Below are 19232 nucleotides of genomic sequence, written 5' to 3' on the forward strand. Positions count from 1 at the left end.
GATTTTATTTTGGATTGGAGATGTAGTAGTGACTCTAGTGACTCCCCATCCCGCATGCGGGAGCGTAATCATCGACTGACACTAATTAGCATAACGCAACGGACATAAATATCCCTAGAAAATATTCCTATTCATGAAAATCACAAATGAAATATATTGAGACACAGCTTAGCTTTTTGTTAATCACCCTGTCATCTCAGATTTTCAAAATATGCTTTACAGCCAAAGCTAGACAAGCATTTTTGTAAGTTTATAGATAGCCTAGCATAGCATTTTGTCCAGCTAGCAGCAGGTAACTTGGTCACGGAAATCAGAAAAGCAATCAAATTAAATAGTTTACCTTTGATGAGCTTTGGATGATTTCACTCACGAGACTCCCAGTTAGATAGCAAATGTTCCTTTTTTCCAAAAATATAATTTTTGTAGGTGAAATAGCTCCGTTTGTTCTTCACGTTTGGCTGAGATATTAGCTCCATAATATCGACAGAAACATGGCAAACGTTGTTTATAATCAATCCTCAAGGTGTTTTTCAAATATCTATTCGATAATATATCTATAATATATCCATCGGGATATATATACAATTAGTTTTTCAGTAGGACCGATTGGAGTAATGGCTACCTCTGTATTTTACGCGAGAATCTCTCTGGGAGCATCAGGTGACCACTTGCGCAATGTAACCGCTTACAGATATTCTTCAACATAAATGCGTAAAACTACGTCACAATGCTGTTAGACACCTTGGGGAATACGGAGAAAAGGTAATCTGGTTGATAGCCCATTCACTGCTTAATAGGGACTCATTGGAATGCAGCGCTTTCAAAACATGGGGCACTTCCGGATTGGATTTTTCTCAGGCTTTCGCCTGCAACATCAGTTCTGTTATACTCACAGACAATATTTTTACAGTTTTGGAAACGTTAGAGTGTTTTCTATCCTAAGCTGTCAATTGTATGCATATTCTAGCATCTTGTCCTGACAAAATATCCCGTTTACTACAGGAACGTTTTTTTCCCAAAAATGAAAATACTGCCCCCTAGTCACAACAGGTTAATGTGAGTCTGGAAGGAGAGTTTACAGTCTAACCAGACACCTAGGTATTTGTAGTTGTCCACATATTCTAAGTCAGAACCGTCCAGAGTAGTGATGCTGGACGGGCGGGCAGGTGCGGGCAGCCATCGGTTGAAGAGCATGCATTTAGTTTTACTTGCATTTAAGAGCAGTTGGAGGCCACGGGAGGAGAGTTGTATGGCATTGAAGCACACCTGGAGGTTAGTTAACAAGGTGTCCAAAGAAGGGCCAGAAGTATACAGAATGGTGTCGTCTACGTAGAGGTGGATCTGAGAATCACCAGCAACAAGAGCGACATCATTGACGTTGTGGGGCGTTGCTGCCCCCATTTGGCCATGAGAGGTACATAATGTATTCATTGTTGTCTGTGGAGTGTTGCTGAGGACATTACTGTCTAACTGTGTGTGTTTTCCAGTGTAACCCAGTGATGATCGATGCCAAAGAAGTGTCTGCTGCTCACCGCGCCAGATACTTTTGGGGAAACCTGCCGGGCATGGGGCGGTAAGACACACTGAATCAGAATAACCAGAATAATGATGAAACAGCAGTGTAACAGTAATCATGTCTATGTCCAGTCCTCTCACAGCCATGGTGAATGATAGATTGGAACTACAAGACTGTCTGGAGCACGGACGCACAGCCAAGGTAACGCGTCTGTGTGTATGAACAGAAATAGGACAGTAAATAATCTTGTATTGCTGCACGAACGTTTCCGGTATGAGCCCTTCTTTAGCATGCAAGGCAATTGCAATCAACGTCACAACAACTATACTACACAGGTGGCATGATTCTAAATTCCCTGTAAGTATTGGCCCATCAAGAGATCCCAACAGAGAGAGCTGTGGAGGTGACAGTCTAATACAGACACACAATTGCATTACATTATGATGTAATTACCTAAATGTTTGGCCTATTTAGAACCTACTACAAAAAACAGTCCTATTTCAAGGGCGATCATACACTACATGACCAAAAGTATGTGTACACTTGCTCGTCGAACATCTCATTCTAAAAACAAAGTCATTAATATGGAGTTAATATGGAGTTGGTCCCCCCTTTGCTTCTGTAACAGCATCCACTCTTCTGGGAAGGCTTTCCACTAGATGTTGGGACATTGCTACGGGGACTTGCTTCCATTCAGCCACAAGAGCATTAGTTAGGTAAGGCACTGATGTTGGCCGATTAGGCCTGGCTCATAGTCGGCGTTCCAATTCATCCCAAAGGTGTTCAATAGGGTTGAGGTCAGGTCAGGTCTCTGTTCAGGCCAGTCAAGTTCTTCCACACCAATCTCAACAAATAGTTTCTGTATGGACCTCGCTTTGTGCACAGGGGCATTGTCATGCTGAAACAGGATAGGATGTTCCCCAACTGTTGCCACAAAGTTGGAAGCACAGAAATGTCTAGAATGCCATTGTATGCTGTAGCATTAAGATTTCCCCTCACTGGAACTAACCATGAAAAACAGCCCCAGACCATTATTCCTAAACCACCAAACTTTACAGTTGGCACTATGCAGGTAGCATTATACTGGCATCCGGCAAACCCAGATTTGTCTGTTGGACTGCCAGATGGTATATCACAATGTCTATCAATCCTGATGGTATTCCCTTGTCACAACTGTGTCCACTGTTGCACCATGATCAGAGGGAATTGTTATCCATCCTCATTACAGTGAGAGGATAAAAGTTAGAATAACATGTACCATGTTGTATATATCCTGTAGTGTTCCTGTCACGGGATTCTTCTGTTGAAGGAGAGGCGTACCAAAACGCAGCGTGGTTATTGTGATACATCTTTAATGAAGATGATAAATGAACAATATACAAAACAAGAAATGTGAAAAACCGAAAACAGCCCTGTCTGGTGTAACAAACACAAAGACAGGAACAATCACCCACAAAACCCAACACCAAACAGCCCTGTCTGGTGTAACAAACACAAAGACAGGAACAATCACCCACAAAACCCAACACCAAACAGCCCTGTCTGGTGTAACAAACACAAAGACAGGAACAACCACCCACAAAACCCAACACCAAACAGCCCTGTCTGGTGTAACAAACACAAAGACAGGAACAATCACCCACAAAACCCAACACCAAACAGCCCTGTCTGGTGTAACAAACACAAAGACAGGAACAATCACCCACAAAACCCAACACCAAACAGCCATATCTGGTGTAACAAACACAAAGACAGGAACAATCACCCACAAAACCCAACACCAAACAGCCCTGTCTGGTGTAACAAACACAAAGACAGGAACAATCACCCACAAAACCCAACACCAAACAGCCCTGTCTGGTGTAACAAACACAAAGACAGGAACAATCACCCACAAAACCCAACACCAAACAGCCCTGTCTGGTGTAACAAACACAAAGACAGGAACAATCACCCACAAAACCCAACACCAAACAGCCCTGTCTGGTGTAACAAACACAAAGACAGGAACAATCACCCACAAAACCCAACACCAAACAGCCCTGTCTGGTGTAACAAACACAAAGACAGGAACAATCACCCACAAAACCCAACACCAAACAGCCCTGTCTGGTGTAACAAACACAAAGACAGGAACAATCACCCACAAAACCCAACACCAAACAGCCCTGTCTGGTGTAACAAACACAAAGACAGGAACAATCACCCACAAAACCCAACACCAAACAGGCTACCTAAATATGGTTCCCAATCAGAGACAATGACAAACAGTTCGAATCCCCAAGCTGACAAGGTACAAATCTGTCGTTCTGCCCCTGAACAGGCAGTTAACCCACTGTTCCTAGGCCGTCATTGAAAATAAGGATTTGTTCTTAACTGACTTGCCTAGTAAAATAAAGGTAAAATAAAAATGTTTAAATGCCCACTCAGATCACACCCTGACCAAACAAAATATACAAAGCAAACTATGGTCAGGGTGTGACAGTTCCTGGAACTTTTATTATGCATGTAAGACCAAATGTCAAGACAAGGATATGTGAGCATAAGAGCTCCATTCACAACCATGATGAAAAATCACCTGTTACCAGGTATTTCAACAACCATGATGAAAAATCACCTGTTACCAGGTATTTCAACAACCATAATGAAAAATCACCTGTTACCAGGTATTTCAACAACCATGATATGAATATGAATATGTAGCGAGGGCCAGCCGACTAGAGCATACAGGTCGCAGTGGTGGGTGGTATAAGGTGCTTTAGTGACAAAACGGATGGCACTGTGATAAACTGCATCCAGTTTGCTGAGTAGAGTGTTGGAAGCAATTTTGTAGATGACATTGCCTAAGTCGAGGATCGGTAGGATAGTCAGTTTTACTAGGGTAAGTTTGGCGGCGTGAGTGAAGGAGGCTTTGTTGCGGAATAGAAAGCTGACTCTAGATTTGATTTTCGATTGGAGATGTTTGATATGAGTCTGGAAGGGGAGTTTACAGTCTAGCCAGACACCTAGGTACTTATAGATGTCCACATATTCAAGGTCGGAACCATCCAGGGTGGTGATGCTAGTCGGGCATGCGGGTGCAGGCAGCGATCGGTTGAAAAGCATGCATTTGGTTTTTACTAGCGTTTAAGAGCAGTTGGAGGCCACGGAAGGAGTGTTGTATGGCATTGAAGCTCGTTTGGAGGTTAGATAGCACAGTGTCCAAGGACGGGCCATGAAGTATATAGAATGGTGTCGTCTGCGTAGAGGTGGATCAGGGAATCGCCTGCAGCAAGAGCAACATCATTGATATATACAGAGAAAAGAGTCGGCCCGAGAATTGAATCCTGTGGCACCCCCATAGAGACTGCCAGAGGACCGGACAGCATGCCCTCCGATTTGACACACTGAACTCTGTCTGCAAAGTAGTTGGTGAACCAGGCAAGGCAGTCATCAGAAAAACCAAGGCTACTGAGTCTGCCGATAAGAATATGGTGATTGACAGAGTCGAAAGCCTTGGCAAGGTCGATGAAGACGGCTGCACAGTACTGTCTTTTATCGATAGCGGTTATGATATCGTTTAGTACCTTGAGCGTGGCTGAGGTGCACCCGTGACCGGCTCGGAAACCAGATTGCACAGCGGAGAAGGTACGGTGGGATTCGAGATGGTCAGTGACCTGTTTGTTGACTTGACTTTCGAAGACCTTAGATAGGCAGGGCAGGATGGATATAGGTCTGCAACAGTTTGGGTCCAGGGTGTCTCCCCCTTTGAAGAGGGGGGTGACTGCGGCAGCTTTCCAATCCTTGGGGATCTCAGACGATATGAAAGAGAGGTTGAACAGGCTGGTAATAGGGGTTGTGACAATGGCGGCGGATAGTTTCAGAAATAGAGGGTCCAGATTGTCAAGCCCAGCTGATTTGTACGGGTCCAGGTTTTGCAGCTCTTTCAGAACATCTGCTATCTGGATTTGGGTAAAGGAGAACCTGGAGAGGCTTGGGCGAGTAGCTGCGGGGGGGGCGGAGCTGTTGGCCGAGGTTGGAGTAGCCAGGCGGAAGGCATGGCCAGCCGTTGAGAAATGCTTGTTGAAGTTTTCGATAATCATGGATTTATCGGTGGTGACCGTGTTACCTAGCCTCAGTGCAGTGGGCAGCTGGGAGGAGGTGCTCTTGTTCTCCATGGACTTCACAGTGTCCCAGAACTTTTTGGAGTTGGAGCTACAGGATGCAAACTTCTGCCTGAAGAAGCTGGCCTTAGCTTTCCTGACTGACTGCGTGTATTGGTTCCTGACTTCCCTGAACAGTTGCATATCGCGGGGACTATTCGATGCTATTGCTGTCCGCCACAGGATGTTTTTGTGCTGGTCGAGGGCAGTCAGGTCTGGAGTGAACCAAGGGCTATATCTGTTCTTAGTTCTGCATTTTTTGAACGGAGCATGCTTATCTAAAATGGTGATGAAGTTACTTTTAAAGAATGACCAGGCATCCTCAACTGACGGGATGAGGTCAATGTCCTTCCAGGATACCCGGGCCAGGTCGATTAGAAAAGCCTGCTCACAGAAGTGTTTTAGGGAGCGTTTGACAGTGATGAGGGGTGGTCGTTTGACTGCGGCTCCGTAGCGGATACAGGCAATGAGGCAGTGATCGCTGAGATCCTGGTTGAAGACAGCGGAGGTGTATTTGGAGGGCCAGTTGGTCAGGATGACGTCTATGAGGGTGCCCTTGTTTACAGATTTAGGGTTGTACCTGGTGGGTTCCTTGATGATTTGTGTAAGATTGAGGGCATCTAGCTTAGATTGTAAGACTGCCGGGGTGTTAAGCATATCCCAGTTTAGGTCACCTAACAGAACAAACTCTGAAGCTAGATGGGTGGTGATCAATTCACAAATGGTGTCCAGGGCACAGCTGGGAGCTGAGGGGGGTCGGTAGCAGGCGGCAACAGTGAGAGACTTATTTCTTGAGAGAGTAATTTTTTAAATTAGTAGTTCGAACTGTTTGGGTATGGACCTGGAAAGTATGACATTACTTTGCAGGCTATCTCTGCAGTAGACTGCATCTCCTCCCCCTTTGGCAGTTCTATCTTGACGGAAAATGTTAAAGTTGGGTATGGAAATCTCAGAATTTTTGGTGGCCTTCCTGAGCCAGGATTCAGACACGGCAAGGACATCAGGGTTAGCAGAGTGTGCTAAAGCAGTGAGTAAAACAAACTTAGGGAGGAGGCTTCTGATGTTGACATGCATGAAACCAAGGCTTTTTCGATCACAGAAGTCAATAAATGAGGGTGCCTGGGGACATGCAGGGCCTGGGTTTACCTCCACATCACCCGCGGAACAGAGGAGGAGTAGTATGAGGGTGCGGCTAAAGGCTATCAAAACTGGTCGCCTAGAGCGTCGGGGACAGAGAATAAAAGGAGCAGATTTCTGGGCATGGTAGAATATATTCAGGGCATAATGCGCAGACAGTGGTATGGTGGGGTGTGGGTACAGCGGAGGTAAGCCCAGGCACTGGGTGATGATGAGAGAGGTTGTATCTCTGGACATGCTGGTTGTAATGGGTGAGGTCACCGCATGTGTGGGAGGTGAGACAAAGGAGGTATCAGGGGTATGAAGAGTGGAACTAGGGGCTCCATTGTAAACTAAAACAATGATAACTAACCTGAACAACAGTATACAAGGCATATTGACATTTGAGAGAGACATACAGCGAGGCATACAGTAATCACAGGTGTTGAATTGGGAGAACTAGCTAAAACAGTAGGTGAAACAACAACAGCTAATCAGCTAGCACAACAACAGCAGGTAAAAATGGCGTTGACTAGGCAGGGAGGGTCGGATTAACTACACACAGAGCCTGAGTGCGGCTGGGGCCGACAGATAAAACATAAACAAGCAGAATGGAGTACCGTGATTAATGGACAGTCCAGCATGCATCAGCTATGTAGCCAAGTGATCAGTGTCCAGGGGGCAGCGGTGGATGGGGCAGGGAAGCTAGACTGGTGAGTATTATCCAGGTAAAAAAAACTGGCTGGCTGAGCAGAAGGTAAAAGCCGCAAGCAGTGGCTAACAATGACTAAATAGCTTGTAGCTAGTTAGCTGGTTAGCTTCTGGAGGTTCTTGAATGTGTTCTAAAACTTAAAAATAATAGCGATTCCGTATCACATTGGGTGAGGCAGGTTACCGGGAGGTATAATCGATTTAAAAATCGTAAAGAGATTGAAAGTAAATATGGGTCCAGTGAGTGGTTGGGACGCGGCGATTCAGACAGTTAGCAGGCCTGTGCTAACTAGCTAACAGTTAGTAGGCCGGGGCTAAACAAGGTAGCAGTTAGCGGACCGGGGCTAAACAAGCTAGCAGTTAGCAGGCCGAATTAGCAAGCAAGGAGATAGCAAGGGCTAGAAAGTTAGCCTTTGGGGGATGTCGCGATGGGGTGAGTTTATGCCTCTTCATGCGGTGACATCGATAGACCGGTTGTGGGTCCGGTTATTGTAGCCCAGGAGTATGCTTCGGTGGTAGCACAGGAGCTCTGGCCGGGCTAGCTTCAAGCTAAGTGGATGGAAATGCTAGCCAGGAGTAATCATCTGGGGTTGCGGTTAGCTAGTTAGCTAGTTGTGAAGATCCAGCTGAAAATGTTCCGTTTGCAGTGGGAATCCGGTGGGAATCCGGGGATAAAAAATAATAGGTCCGTTATGCTCTGGTTAGAGTCGCGTTGTTCGAACTGGCGAGAGCTTTCCGAGCTAAAGGTTAGCTGATGACCGGTTTGCTGACTGATAGCTGGTAGTTAGCTGGCTAGCTTCAGTTGAGGGGTTCTGGATCCGAAGTAAATATAAATACTTTAGAAAAAAAGCAGATCCGAGCTACATTGGGTGAGGCGGGTTGCAGGAGAGTATTTAGATGTTGAGGTTTAGAAAAATGTTTTAAAAGATATGCGAAGAAAAATATGTAAAAAAAAACGATATATACAAGGGACACGACACGACAAGACGTCTGACTGCTACCCCATCTTGGATCAGACCTGTACACTGACTATGTACCAGCACCCCCTGTATATAACCTCCACATTGACTCTTTACCGTAACACCCTGTATATAGCCTCCACATTGACTCTGTACCGGTACCCTCTGTATATAGCCTCCACATTGACTCTGTACCGGTACCTCCTGTATATAGCCTCCACATTGACTCTGTACCGGTACCCCCTGTATATAGCCTCCACATTGACTCTGTACCGGTACCCCCTGTATATAGTCTCCACATTGACTCTGTACCGTAACACCCTGTATATAGCCTCCACATTGACTCTGTACCGTACCCCCTGTATATAGCCTCCACATTGACTCCCTACAGGTACCCCCTGTATATAGCCTCCACATTGACTCTGTACTGGTACCCCCTGTATATAGCCTCCACATTGACTCTGTACCGTAATACCCTGTATATAGCCTCCACATTGACTCTGTACCAGTACCCCCTGTATTTTGCCCCACTATTGTTATTTACTACTGGTCTTTAATTATTTGTTATTCTTATCTCTTGCTTTTTTTTGGTTGTATTTTCAACCAACCTCACATAGCGGAGGAGACAGGGATAAATGACTTCACGTAGGGGAGTAGACAGGGATAAATGACCTCATATAGGGGAGGAGACAAGGATAAATGACCTCACATATGGGAGGAGACAGGGATAAATGACCTCATATAGGGGAGGAGACAAGGATAAATGACCTCACATAGGGGAGGAGACAGGGATAAATGACCTCACATATGGGGAGGAGTCAGGGATAAATGACCTCACATAGGGGAGGAGACAGGGATAAATGACCTCACATAGGGGAGGAGACAGGGATAAATGACCTCACATAGGGGAGGAGACAGGGATAAATTCCCTCAAATAGGGGAGGAGACAGGGATGAATGACCTTACATAGGGGAGGAGACAGGGATAAATGAGAGACAGAGTGAATAGCTTGGTCTCCTTTGCCCCAGCAGGCCTTAATAAGGAATGGTATTTTTCTAGTTTTTGTAGTGTTTACATCCCTCTTAGTGAGCATTTCTCCTTTACCAAAATAATCCATCCACTTGACAGGTGTGGCATATCCAGAAGCTGATTGAACAGCATGATCAGGTGCACCTTGTGCTGGGGACAATAAAAGGCCACTCTAAAATGTATAGTTTTGTCACACAACACAATGCCACAGATGTCTCAAGTGCAACTGGCATGCTGACTGCAGGATTGTCCACCGCAGCGGTTGCCAGATAATTTAATGTTAATTTCTCTACCATAAGCCGCCTCCAACATCGTTTGAGAGAATTTGGCAGTACGTCCAACCAGCCTCACAACCGCAGAACATGTTTTTTGCGTTGTGTGGGCGAGCGGTTTGCTGATTGATGTCAACGTTGTGAACAGGGTGCCCTATGGTGGCGGTGGTGTTATGGCATGAACAGTCATGGACGGACAACGAACACAATTGCATTTTATCGATGGCAATTGAATGCACAGAAATACAGTGACGAGATCCTGAGACCCATTGTGAGGCCCATTTAGTTTTTAAATGAATGTGATGCAGATGCATATCTGTATTCCCAGTCATGTGAAATCCATAGATTAGGGCCTAAAGATTTTATTTCAATTGACTGATTTCCTCATATCAACTGTAATTCAGAAAAATCATTGAGATGTTGTGTTAATATTTTTGTTCAGTAGATCTATATTTGATTGCCATGTTTCCCCCACAGCTCTCTCTGCTGGGATCCCATGATTGGGCCAGTACTGACTGGGAATGTTTCATGATGCCCACCTGTGAGGTCTGGTTGTTGTGACAATGATAGCCATTGAAGAAGGGCTCATACCCCAAACGTTCATGAGGCAATACATTTATTCACTGTAGTGCTGTCCTATTTCTGTTCTTTGGGTTATATTTGGGACAGGTAAAATTGAGTGTGGGTCCCCTCCTGAACAGAACCCTATATTTATCTGTTGTAGTTTGGGAAGGTGCGTACAATAACAACGCGTTCTAACTCAGTGAAGCAGGGGAAGGATCAACACTTCCCTGTTTACATGGACAACAAGGAGGACATACTCTGGTGTACTGAGATGGAGAGGTAACCCCTGACCCCTGACCTAACTATATTGAGATGGAGAGGTAACCCCTGACCCCTGACCTAACTATATTGAGATGGAAAGGTAACCCCTGACCCCTAACCAAACTATACTGAGATGGAGAGGTAACCCCTGACCCTTGACCTATGTTGAGATGGAAAGGTAACCCTAGACCCCTAACCAAACTCTACTGAGATGGAAAGGTAACGCTTAACCCCTGATCTAACTATACTGAGATGAAGAGCTAACCCCTGACCCCTAACCTAACTTAACCTAACTATACTGAGATGGAGAGGTAACCCTTGACCCCTAATCTAACAAAATACTGAGATGGAGAGGTAACCCCTGACCCCTAACCTAGCTCTACTGAGATGGAAAGGTAACCCTTGATCCCTAATCTAACAAAATACTGAGATGGAGAGGTAGCCCCTGACCTAACTATACTGAGATGGAGAGGTAACCCCTGACCTAACCCTACTTAGATGGAGAGGTAACCTCTGACCCCTGACCTAACTATACTGAGAAGGAAAGGTAACCCCTGACCAAACTATACTGAGATGGAGAGGTAACTCCTGACCTAACTATACTGAGATGGAGAGGTAACCCATGACCCCTGACCTAACTATACTGAGAAGGAAAGGTAACCCCTGACCAAACTATACTGAGATGGAGAGGTAACTCCTGACCTAACTATACTGAGATGGAGAGGTAACCCATGACCCCTGACCTAACTCTCCTGAGATGGCGAGGTAACCCCTGACCCCTAACCAAACTATACTGAGATGGAAAGGTAACCCTTGACCCCTGATCTAACTGATCTAACTATACTGAGATAAAGAACTAACCCCTGACCCCTAACCAAACTATACTGAGATGGAAAGGTAACCCTTGACCCCTAATCTAACAAAATACTGAGATGGAGAGGAAACCCCTGACCTAATTATACTGAGATTGAAAGGTAACCCCTGACCCCTAACCAAAATATCCTGAGATGGAAAGGTAACTCCTGAACCCTGACCTAACTATACTGAGATGGAGAGGTAAGCCCTGACCCCCAAACTAACTATACTGAGATGGAGCGGTAACCCCTGACCTAACTATACTGCGATGGTGAGGTAACCCCTGACCCCTAACCTAACTAAACTGAGATGGTGAGGTAACCCCTGACCTAACTATACTGAGATGGAGAGGTAACTCCTGACCCCTAACCTAACTATACTGAGATGTAGAGGTAACCCCTGACCCCTGACCTAACTATACTGCGATGGTGAGGTAACCCCTGACCCCTAACCTAACTAAACTGAGATGGTGAGGTAACCCCTGACCTAACTATACTGAGATGGAGAGGTAACTCCTGACCCCTAACCTAACTATACTGAGATGTAGAGGTAACCCCTGAACCCTGACCTAACTATACTGAGATGGCGAGGTAAGCCCTGACTCCCAACCTAACTATACTGAGATGGAGCGGTAACCCCTGACCCCTGACCTAACTATACTGAGATGGTGAGGTAACCCCTGACCCCTAACCTAACTAAACTGAGATGGTGAGGTAACCCCTGACCTAACTATACTGAGATGGAGAGGTAACCCCTGACCCCTAACCTAACTAAACTGAGATGGTGAGGTAACCCCTGACCTAACTATACTGAGATGGAGAGGTAACTCCTGACCCCTAACCTAACTATACTGAGATGGAGAGGTAACCTCTGACCCCTGACCTAACTATACTGAGATGGAGAGGTAACCCCTGACCCCTGACCTAACTATACTGAGATGGCGAGGTAAGCCCCCACTCCCTACCTGACTATACTGAGATTAAGAACTAACCCCTGACCCCTAACCAAACTATACTGAGATGGAGCGGTAACCCCTGACCCCTGACCTAACTATACTGAGATGGAGAGGTAACTCCTGACCCCTAACCTAAATATACTGAGATGGAGAGGTAACCCCTGACCCCTGACCTAACTATACTGAGATGGTGAGGTAACCCCTGACCCCTAACCTAACTAAACTGAGATGGTGAGGTAACCCCTGACCTAACTATACTGAGATGGCGAGGTAAGCCCCCACTCCCAACCTGACTATACTGAGATGAAGAACTAACCCCTGACCCCTAACCAAACTATACTGAGATGGAGCGGTAACCCCTGACCCCTGACCTAACTATACTGAGATGGAGAGGTAACTCCTGACCCCTAACCTAACTATACTGAGATGGAGAGGTAAGCCCTGACCCCCAAACTAACTATACTGAGATGGAGCGGTAACCCCTGACCTAACTATACTGCGATGGTGAGGTAACCCCTGACCCCTAACCTAACTAAACTGAGATGGTGAGGTAACCCCTGACCTAACTATACTGAGATGGAGAGGTAACTCCTGACCCCTAACCTAACTATACTGAGATGTAGAGGTAACCCCTGACCCCTGACCTAACTATACTGCGATGGTGAGGTAACCCCTGACCCCTAACCTAACTAAACTGAGATGGTGAGGTAACCCCTGACCTAACTATACTGAGATGGAGAGGTAACTCCTGACCCCTAACCTAACTATACTGAGATGTAGAGGTAACCCCTGACCCCTAACCTAACTAAACTGAGATGGTGAGGTAACCCCTGACCTAACTATACTGAGATGGAGAGGTAACTCCTGACCCCTAACCTAACTATACTGAGATGTAGAGGTAACCCCTGACCCCTGACCTAACTATACTGCGATGGTGAGGTAACCCCTGACCCCTAACCTAACTAAACTGAGATGGTGAGGTAACCCCTGACCTAACTATACTGAGATGGAGAGGTAACTCCTGACCCCTAACCTAACTATACTGAGATGTAGAGGTAACCCCTGAACCCTGACCTAACTATACTGAGATGGCGAGGTAAGCCCTGACTCCCAACCTAACTATACTGAGATGGAGCGGTAACCCCTGACCCCTGACCTAACTATACTGAGATGGTGAGGTAACCCCTGACCCCTAACCTAACTAAACTGAGATGGTGAGGTAACCCCTGACCTAACTATACTGAGATGGAGAGGTAACCCCTGACCCCTAACCTAACTAAACTGAGATGGTGAGGTAACCCCTGACCTAACTATACTGAGATGGAGAGGTAACTCCTGACCCCTAACCTAACTATACTGAGATGGAGAGGTAACCTCTGACCCCTGACCTAACTATACTGAGATGGAGAGGTAACCCCTGACCCCTGACCTAACTATACTGAGATGGCGAGGTAAGCCCCCACTCCCTACCTGACTATACTGAGATTAAGAACTAACCCCTGACCCCTAACCAAACTATACTGAGATGGAGCGGTAACCCCTGACCCCTGACCTAACTATACTGAGATGGAGAGGTAACTCCTGACCCCTAACCTAAATATACTGAGATGGAGAGGTAACCCCTGACCCCTGACCTAACTATACTGAGATGGTGAGGTAACCCCTGACCCCTAACCTAACTAAACTGAGATGGTGAGGTAACCCCTGACCTAACTATACTGAGATGGCGAGGTAAGCCCCCACTCCCAACCTGACTATACTGAGATGAAGAACTAACCCCTGACCCCTAACCAAACTATACTGAGATGGAGCGGTAACCCCTGACCCCTGACCTAACTATACTGAGATGGAGAGGTAACTCCTGACCCCTAACCTAACTATACTGAGATGGAGAGGTAAGCCCTGACCCCCAAACTAACTATACTGAGATGGAGCGGTAACCCCTGACCTAACTATACTGCGATGGTGAGGTAACCCCTGACCCCTAACCTAACTAAACTGAGATGGTGAGGTAACCCCTGACCTAACTATACTGAGATGGAGAGGTAACTCCTGACCCCTAACCTAACTATACTGAGATGTAGAGGTAACCCCTGACCCCTGACCTAACTATACTGCGATGGTGAGGTAACCCCTGACCCCTAACCTAACTAAACTGAGATGGTGAGGTAACCCCTGACCTAACTATACTGAGATGGAGAGGTAACTCCTGACCCCTAACCTAACTATACTGAGATGTAGAGGTAACCCCTGAACCCTGACCTAACTATACTGAGATGGCGAGGTAAGCCCTGACTCCCAACCTAACTATACTGAGATGGTGAGGTAACCCCTGACCCCTAACCTAACTAAACTGAGATGGTGAGGTAACCCCTGACCTAACTATACTGAGATGGCGAGGTAAGCCCCCACTCCCAACCTGACTATACTGAGATGAAGAACTAACCCCTGACCCCTAACCAAACTATACTGAGATGGAGCGGTAACCCCTGACCCCTGACCTAACTATACTGAGATGGAGAGGTAACTCCTGACCCCTAACCTAACTATACTGAGATGGAGAGGTAACCCCTGACCCCTGACCTAACTATACTGAGATGGAGAGATATCTCCTGACTCCTGACCTAACTATTCTGAGATGGAGAGGTAACCCCTGACCCCTGACCTAACTCTCCTGAGATGGAGAGGTAACCCCTGACCTAACTATACTGAGATGGAGAGGTAACCCCTGACCTAACTATACTGAGATGGAGCAGTAACCCCTGACCCCTGACCTAACTATACTGAGATGGAGCGGTAACCCCTGACCCCTGACCTAACTATACTGAGATGGAGAGATATCTCCTGACTCCTGACCTAACTATTCTGAGATGGAGAGGTAACCCCTGACCCCTGACCTAACTCTCCTGAGATGGAAAGGTAACCCCTGATCCCTAGCCAAAATATACTGAGATGGAAAGGTAACCCTTGACCCCTGATCTAACTGATCTAACTATACTGAGATGAAGAACTAACCCCTGACCCCTAACCAAACTATACTGAGATAGAAAGGTAACCCTTGACCCCTAATCTAACAAAATACTTAGATGGAGAGGTAACCCCTGACCCCTGACCTAACTATACTGAGATGGAGAGGTAACCTCTGACCCCTGACCTAACTATACTGAGATGGCGAGGTAAGCCCCCACTTCCAACCTGACTATACTGAGATGGAGCGGTAACCCGTAACCCCTGACCTAACTATACTGAGATGGTGAGGTAACCCCTGACCCCTAACCTAACTAAACTGAGATGGTGAGGTAACCCCTGACCTAACTATACTGAGATGGAGAGGTAACCCCTGACCCCTGACGTAACTATACTGAGATGGAGAGGTAACCTCTGACCCCTAACCTAGCTCTACTGAAATGGAAAGGTAACCCTTGACCCCTAATCTAACAAAATGCTGAGATGGAGAGGTTACCCCTGACCCCTAACCAAACTATACTGAGATGGAGCGGTAACCCCTGACCTAACTATACTGATATTGGGAGGTAACCCCTGACCTAACTATACTGAGATGGAGAGGTAACCCTTGACCCCTAATCTACCTATACTGAGATGGAGAGGTAACCCCTGACCCCTAACCTAACTATACTGAGATGGAGAGGTAACCCCTGACCTAACTATACTGAGATTGGGAGGTAACCCCTGACCCCTGACCTAACTATACTGAGATGGAGCGGTAAACCCTGACCTCTAACCTAACTATACGGAGATGTAGAGGTAACCCCTGACCTAACGATAGTGAGATGGTGAGGTAACCCCTGACCTAACGATAGTGAGATGGTGAGGTAACCCGTGACCCCTAACCTAACTATACTGAGATGGAGAGGTAACTCCTGACCCCTAATCTAACTATACTGAGATGGAAAGGTAACCCCTGACCCCTAACCTAACTATACTGAGATGGAGAGGTAACCCCTGATTTAACTATACTGAGATGGAGAGGTAACCCTTGAACCCTAACCTAACTATACTGAGATGGAAAGGTAACCCTTGACCCCTAATCTAACAAAATACTGAGATGGAGAGGTAACCCTTGACCCCTAACCTAACTATACTGAGATGGATAGGTAACCCTTGACCCCTAATCTAACAAAATACTGAGATGGAGAGGTAACCCCTGACCTAACTATACTGAGATGGAGAGGTAACCCCTGACCTAACTATACTGAGATGGAGAGGTAACTCCTGACCCCTAATCTAACTATACTGAGATGGAGAGGTAACCCTTGAACCCTAACCTAACTATACTGAGATGGAAAGGTAACCCTTGACCCCTAATCTAACAAAATACTGAGATGGAGAGGTAACCCCTGACCTAATTATACTGAGGTTGAAAGGTAACCCTGACCCCTAACCAAACTATCCTGAGATGGAAAGGTATCTCCTGACCCCTGACCTAACTATACTGAGATGGAGTGCTAACTCCTGACCCCTGACCTAACTATACTGAGATGGAGCGGTAACCCCTGACCTAACTATACTGAGATGGAGAGGTAACCCCTGACCCCTGACCTAACTATACTGAGATGGAGCGGTAACCCCTGACCCCTAATCTAACTATACTGAGATGGAGAGGTAACCCCTGATGTAACTATACTGAGATGGAGAGGTAACCCTTGAACCCTAACCTAACTATACTGAGATGGAAAGGTAACCCTTGACCCCTAATCTAACAAAATACTGAGATGGAGAGGTAACCCTTGACCCCTAACCTAACTATACTGAGATGGAAAGGTAACCCCTGACCCCTGACCTAACTATACTGAGATGGAGAGATATCTCCTGACTCCTGACCTAACTATTCTGAGATGGAGCGGTAACCCCTGACCCCTGACCTAACTATACTGAGATGGAGAGGTAACCCCTGACCCCTGACCTAAGTATACTGAGATGGGGTGGTAACTCCTGACCCCTGACCTAACTATACTGAGGTGGTGAGGTAACCCGTGACCCCTAACCTAACTATACTGAGATGGAGAGGTAACTCCTGACCCCTAATCTAACTATACTGAGATGGAAAGGTAACCCCTGACCCCTAACCTAACTATACTGAGATGGAGAGGTAACCCCTGATGTAACTATACTGAGATGGAGAGGTAACCCTTGAACCCTAACCTAACTATACTGAGATGGAAAGGTAACCCTTGACCCCTAATCTAACAAAATACTGAGATGGAGAGGTAACCCTTGAACCCTAACCTAACTATACTGAGATGGAAAGGTAACCCTTGACCCCTAATCTAACAAAATACTGAGATGGAGAGGTAACCCTTGACCCCTAACCTAACTATACTGAGATGGATAGGTAACCCTTGACCCCTAATCTAACAAAATACTGAGATGGAGAGGTAACCCCTGACCTAATTATACTGAGGTTGAAAGGTAACCCTTGACCCCTAACCAAACTATCCTGAGATGGAAAGGTATCTCCTGACCCCTGACCTAACTATACTGAGATGGAGAGGTAACTCCTGACTCCTAACCTAACTATACTGAGATGGAGCGGTAACCCCTGACCTAACTATACTGAGATGGAGAGGTAACCCCTGACCTAACTATACTGAGATGGAGCGGTAACCCCTGACCTAACTATACTGAGATGGAGAGGTAACCCCTTACCTAACTATACTGAGATGGAGCGGTAACCCCTGACCCCTGACCTAACTATACTGAGATGGAGAGGTAACCCCTGACCCCTGACCTAAGTATACTGAGATGGAGTGGTAACTCCTGACCCCTGACCTAACTATACTGAGGTGGTGAGGTAACCCGTGACCCCTAACCTAACTATACTGAGATGGAGAGGTAACTCCTGACCCCTAATCTAACTATACTGAGATGGAAAGGTAACCCCTGACCCCTAACCTAACTATACTGAGATGGAGAGGTAACCCCTGATGTAACTATACTGAGATGGAGAGGTAACCCTTGACCCCTAATCTACCTATGCTGAGATGGAGAGGCAACCCTTGACCCCTAATCTAACTATAATGAGATGGAGAGGTAACCGCTGACCTAACTATACTGAGATTGGGAGGTAACCCCTGACCTACCTATACTGAGATTGAGAGGTAACCCTTGACCCCTAATCTACCTATGCTGAGATGGAGAGGCAACCCTTGACCCCTAATCTAACTATACTGAGATGGAGTGGTAACTCCTGACCTAACTATACTGAGATGGAGAGGTAACCCCTGACCCCTAACCTAACTATACTGAGATGGAGAGATAACCCCTGACCCCTCACCTAACTATACTGAGATGGAGAGGTAACCCCTGACCTAACTATGCTGAGATGGAGAGATAACTCCTGACCTAACTATACTGAGATGGAGAGGTAACCCCTGACCTAACTATACTGAGATGGAGAGGTAACCCCTGACCCCTAACCTAATTATACTGAGATGGTGAGGTCACCCCTGATCCCTAACCCAACTAAACTGAGATGGTGAGGTAACCCCTGACCCCTGACCTAACTAAACTGAGATGGTGAGGTAACCCCTGACCCCTAACCTAACTAAACTGAGATGGTGAGGTAACCCCTGACCCCTAACCTAATTATACTGAGATGGTGAGGTCACCCCTGATCCCTAACCCAACTAAACTGAGATGGTGAGGTAACCCCTGACCCCTGACCTAACTAAACTGAGATGGTGAGGTAACCCCTGACCCCTGACCCAACTAAACTGAGATGGTGAGGTAACCCCTGACCCCTGACCCAACTAAACTGAGATGGTGAGGTAACCCCTGACCCCTGACCTAAATAAACTGAGATGGTGAGGTAACCCCTGACCCCTGACCTAA

At 46.3% G+C, this 19232-nt stretch overlaps 1 protein-coding gene and 1 long non-coding RNA gene across 4 annotated transcripts in view; both read left to right on the forward strand.

Annotated features, from left to right (window-relative positions):
- The window catches only part of LOC109881379 (DNA (cytosine-5)-methyltransferase 3A), a 94075-nt gene that overhangs the window by 66221 nt on the left and 8622 nt on the right, over window positions 1–19232 (forward strand). For all 3 annotated transcript variants that reach the window (XM_031836705.1, XM_031836707.1, XM_031836706.1), the window contains 3 exons: window positions 1488–1573; window positions 1648–1717; window positions 10470–10588. In XM_031836705.1, coding sequence (XP_031692565.1) covers window positions 1488–1573; window positions 1648–1717; window positions 10470–10588 — 275 coding nt within the window. The remainder of the gene's footprint in view (window positions 1–1487; window positions 1574–1647; window positions 1718–10469; window positions 10589–19232) is intronic.
- On the forward strand, window positions 13327–17951 carry LOC116376482 (uncharacterized). Its single transcript, XR_004211825.1, has 3 exons — window positions 13327–13599; window positions 14351–14391; window positions 14508–17951. It is a non-coding gene; the product is annotated as an uncharacterized LOC116376482 (long non-coding RNA).

Source organism: Oncorhynchus kisutch, linkage group LG12 (assembly GCF_002021735.2).
Source record: "Oncorhynchus kisutch isolate 150728-3 linkage group LG12, Okis_V2, whole genome shotgun sequence".
Lineage (NCBI taxonomy): Eukaryota > Metazoa > Chordata > Actinopteri > Salmoniformes > Salmonidae > Oncorhynchus > Oncorhynchus kisutch.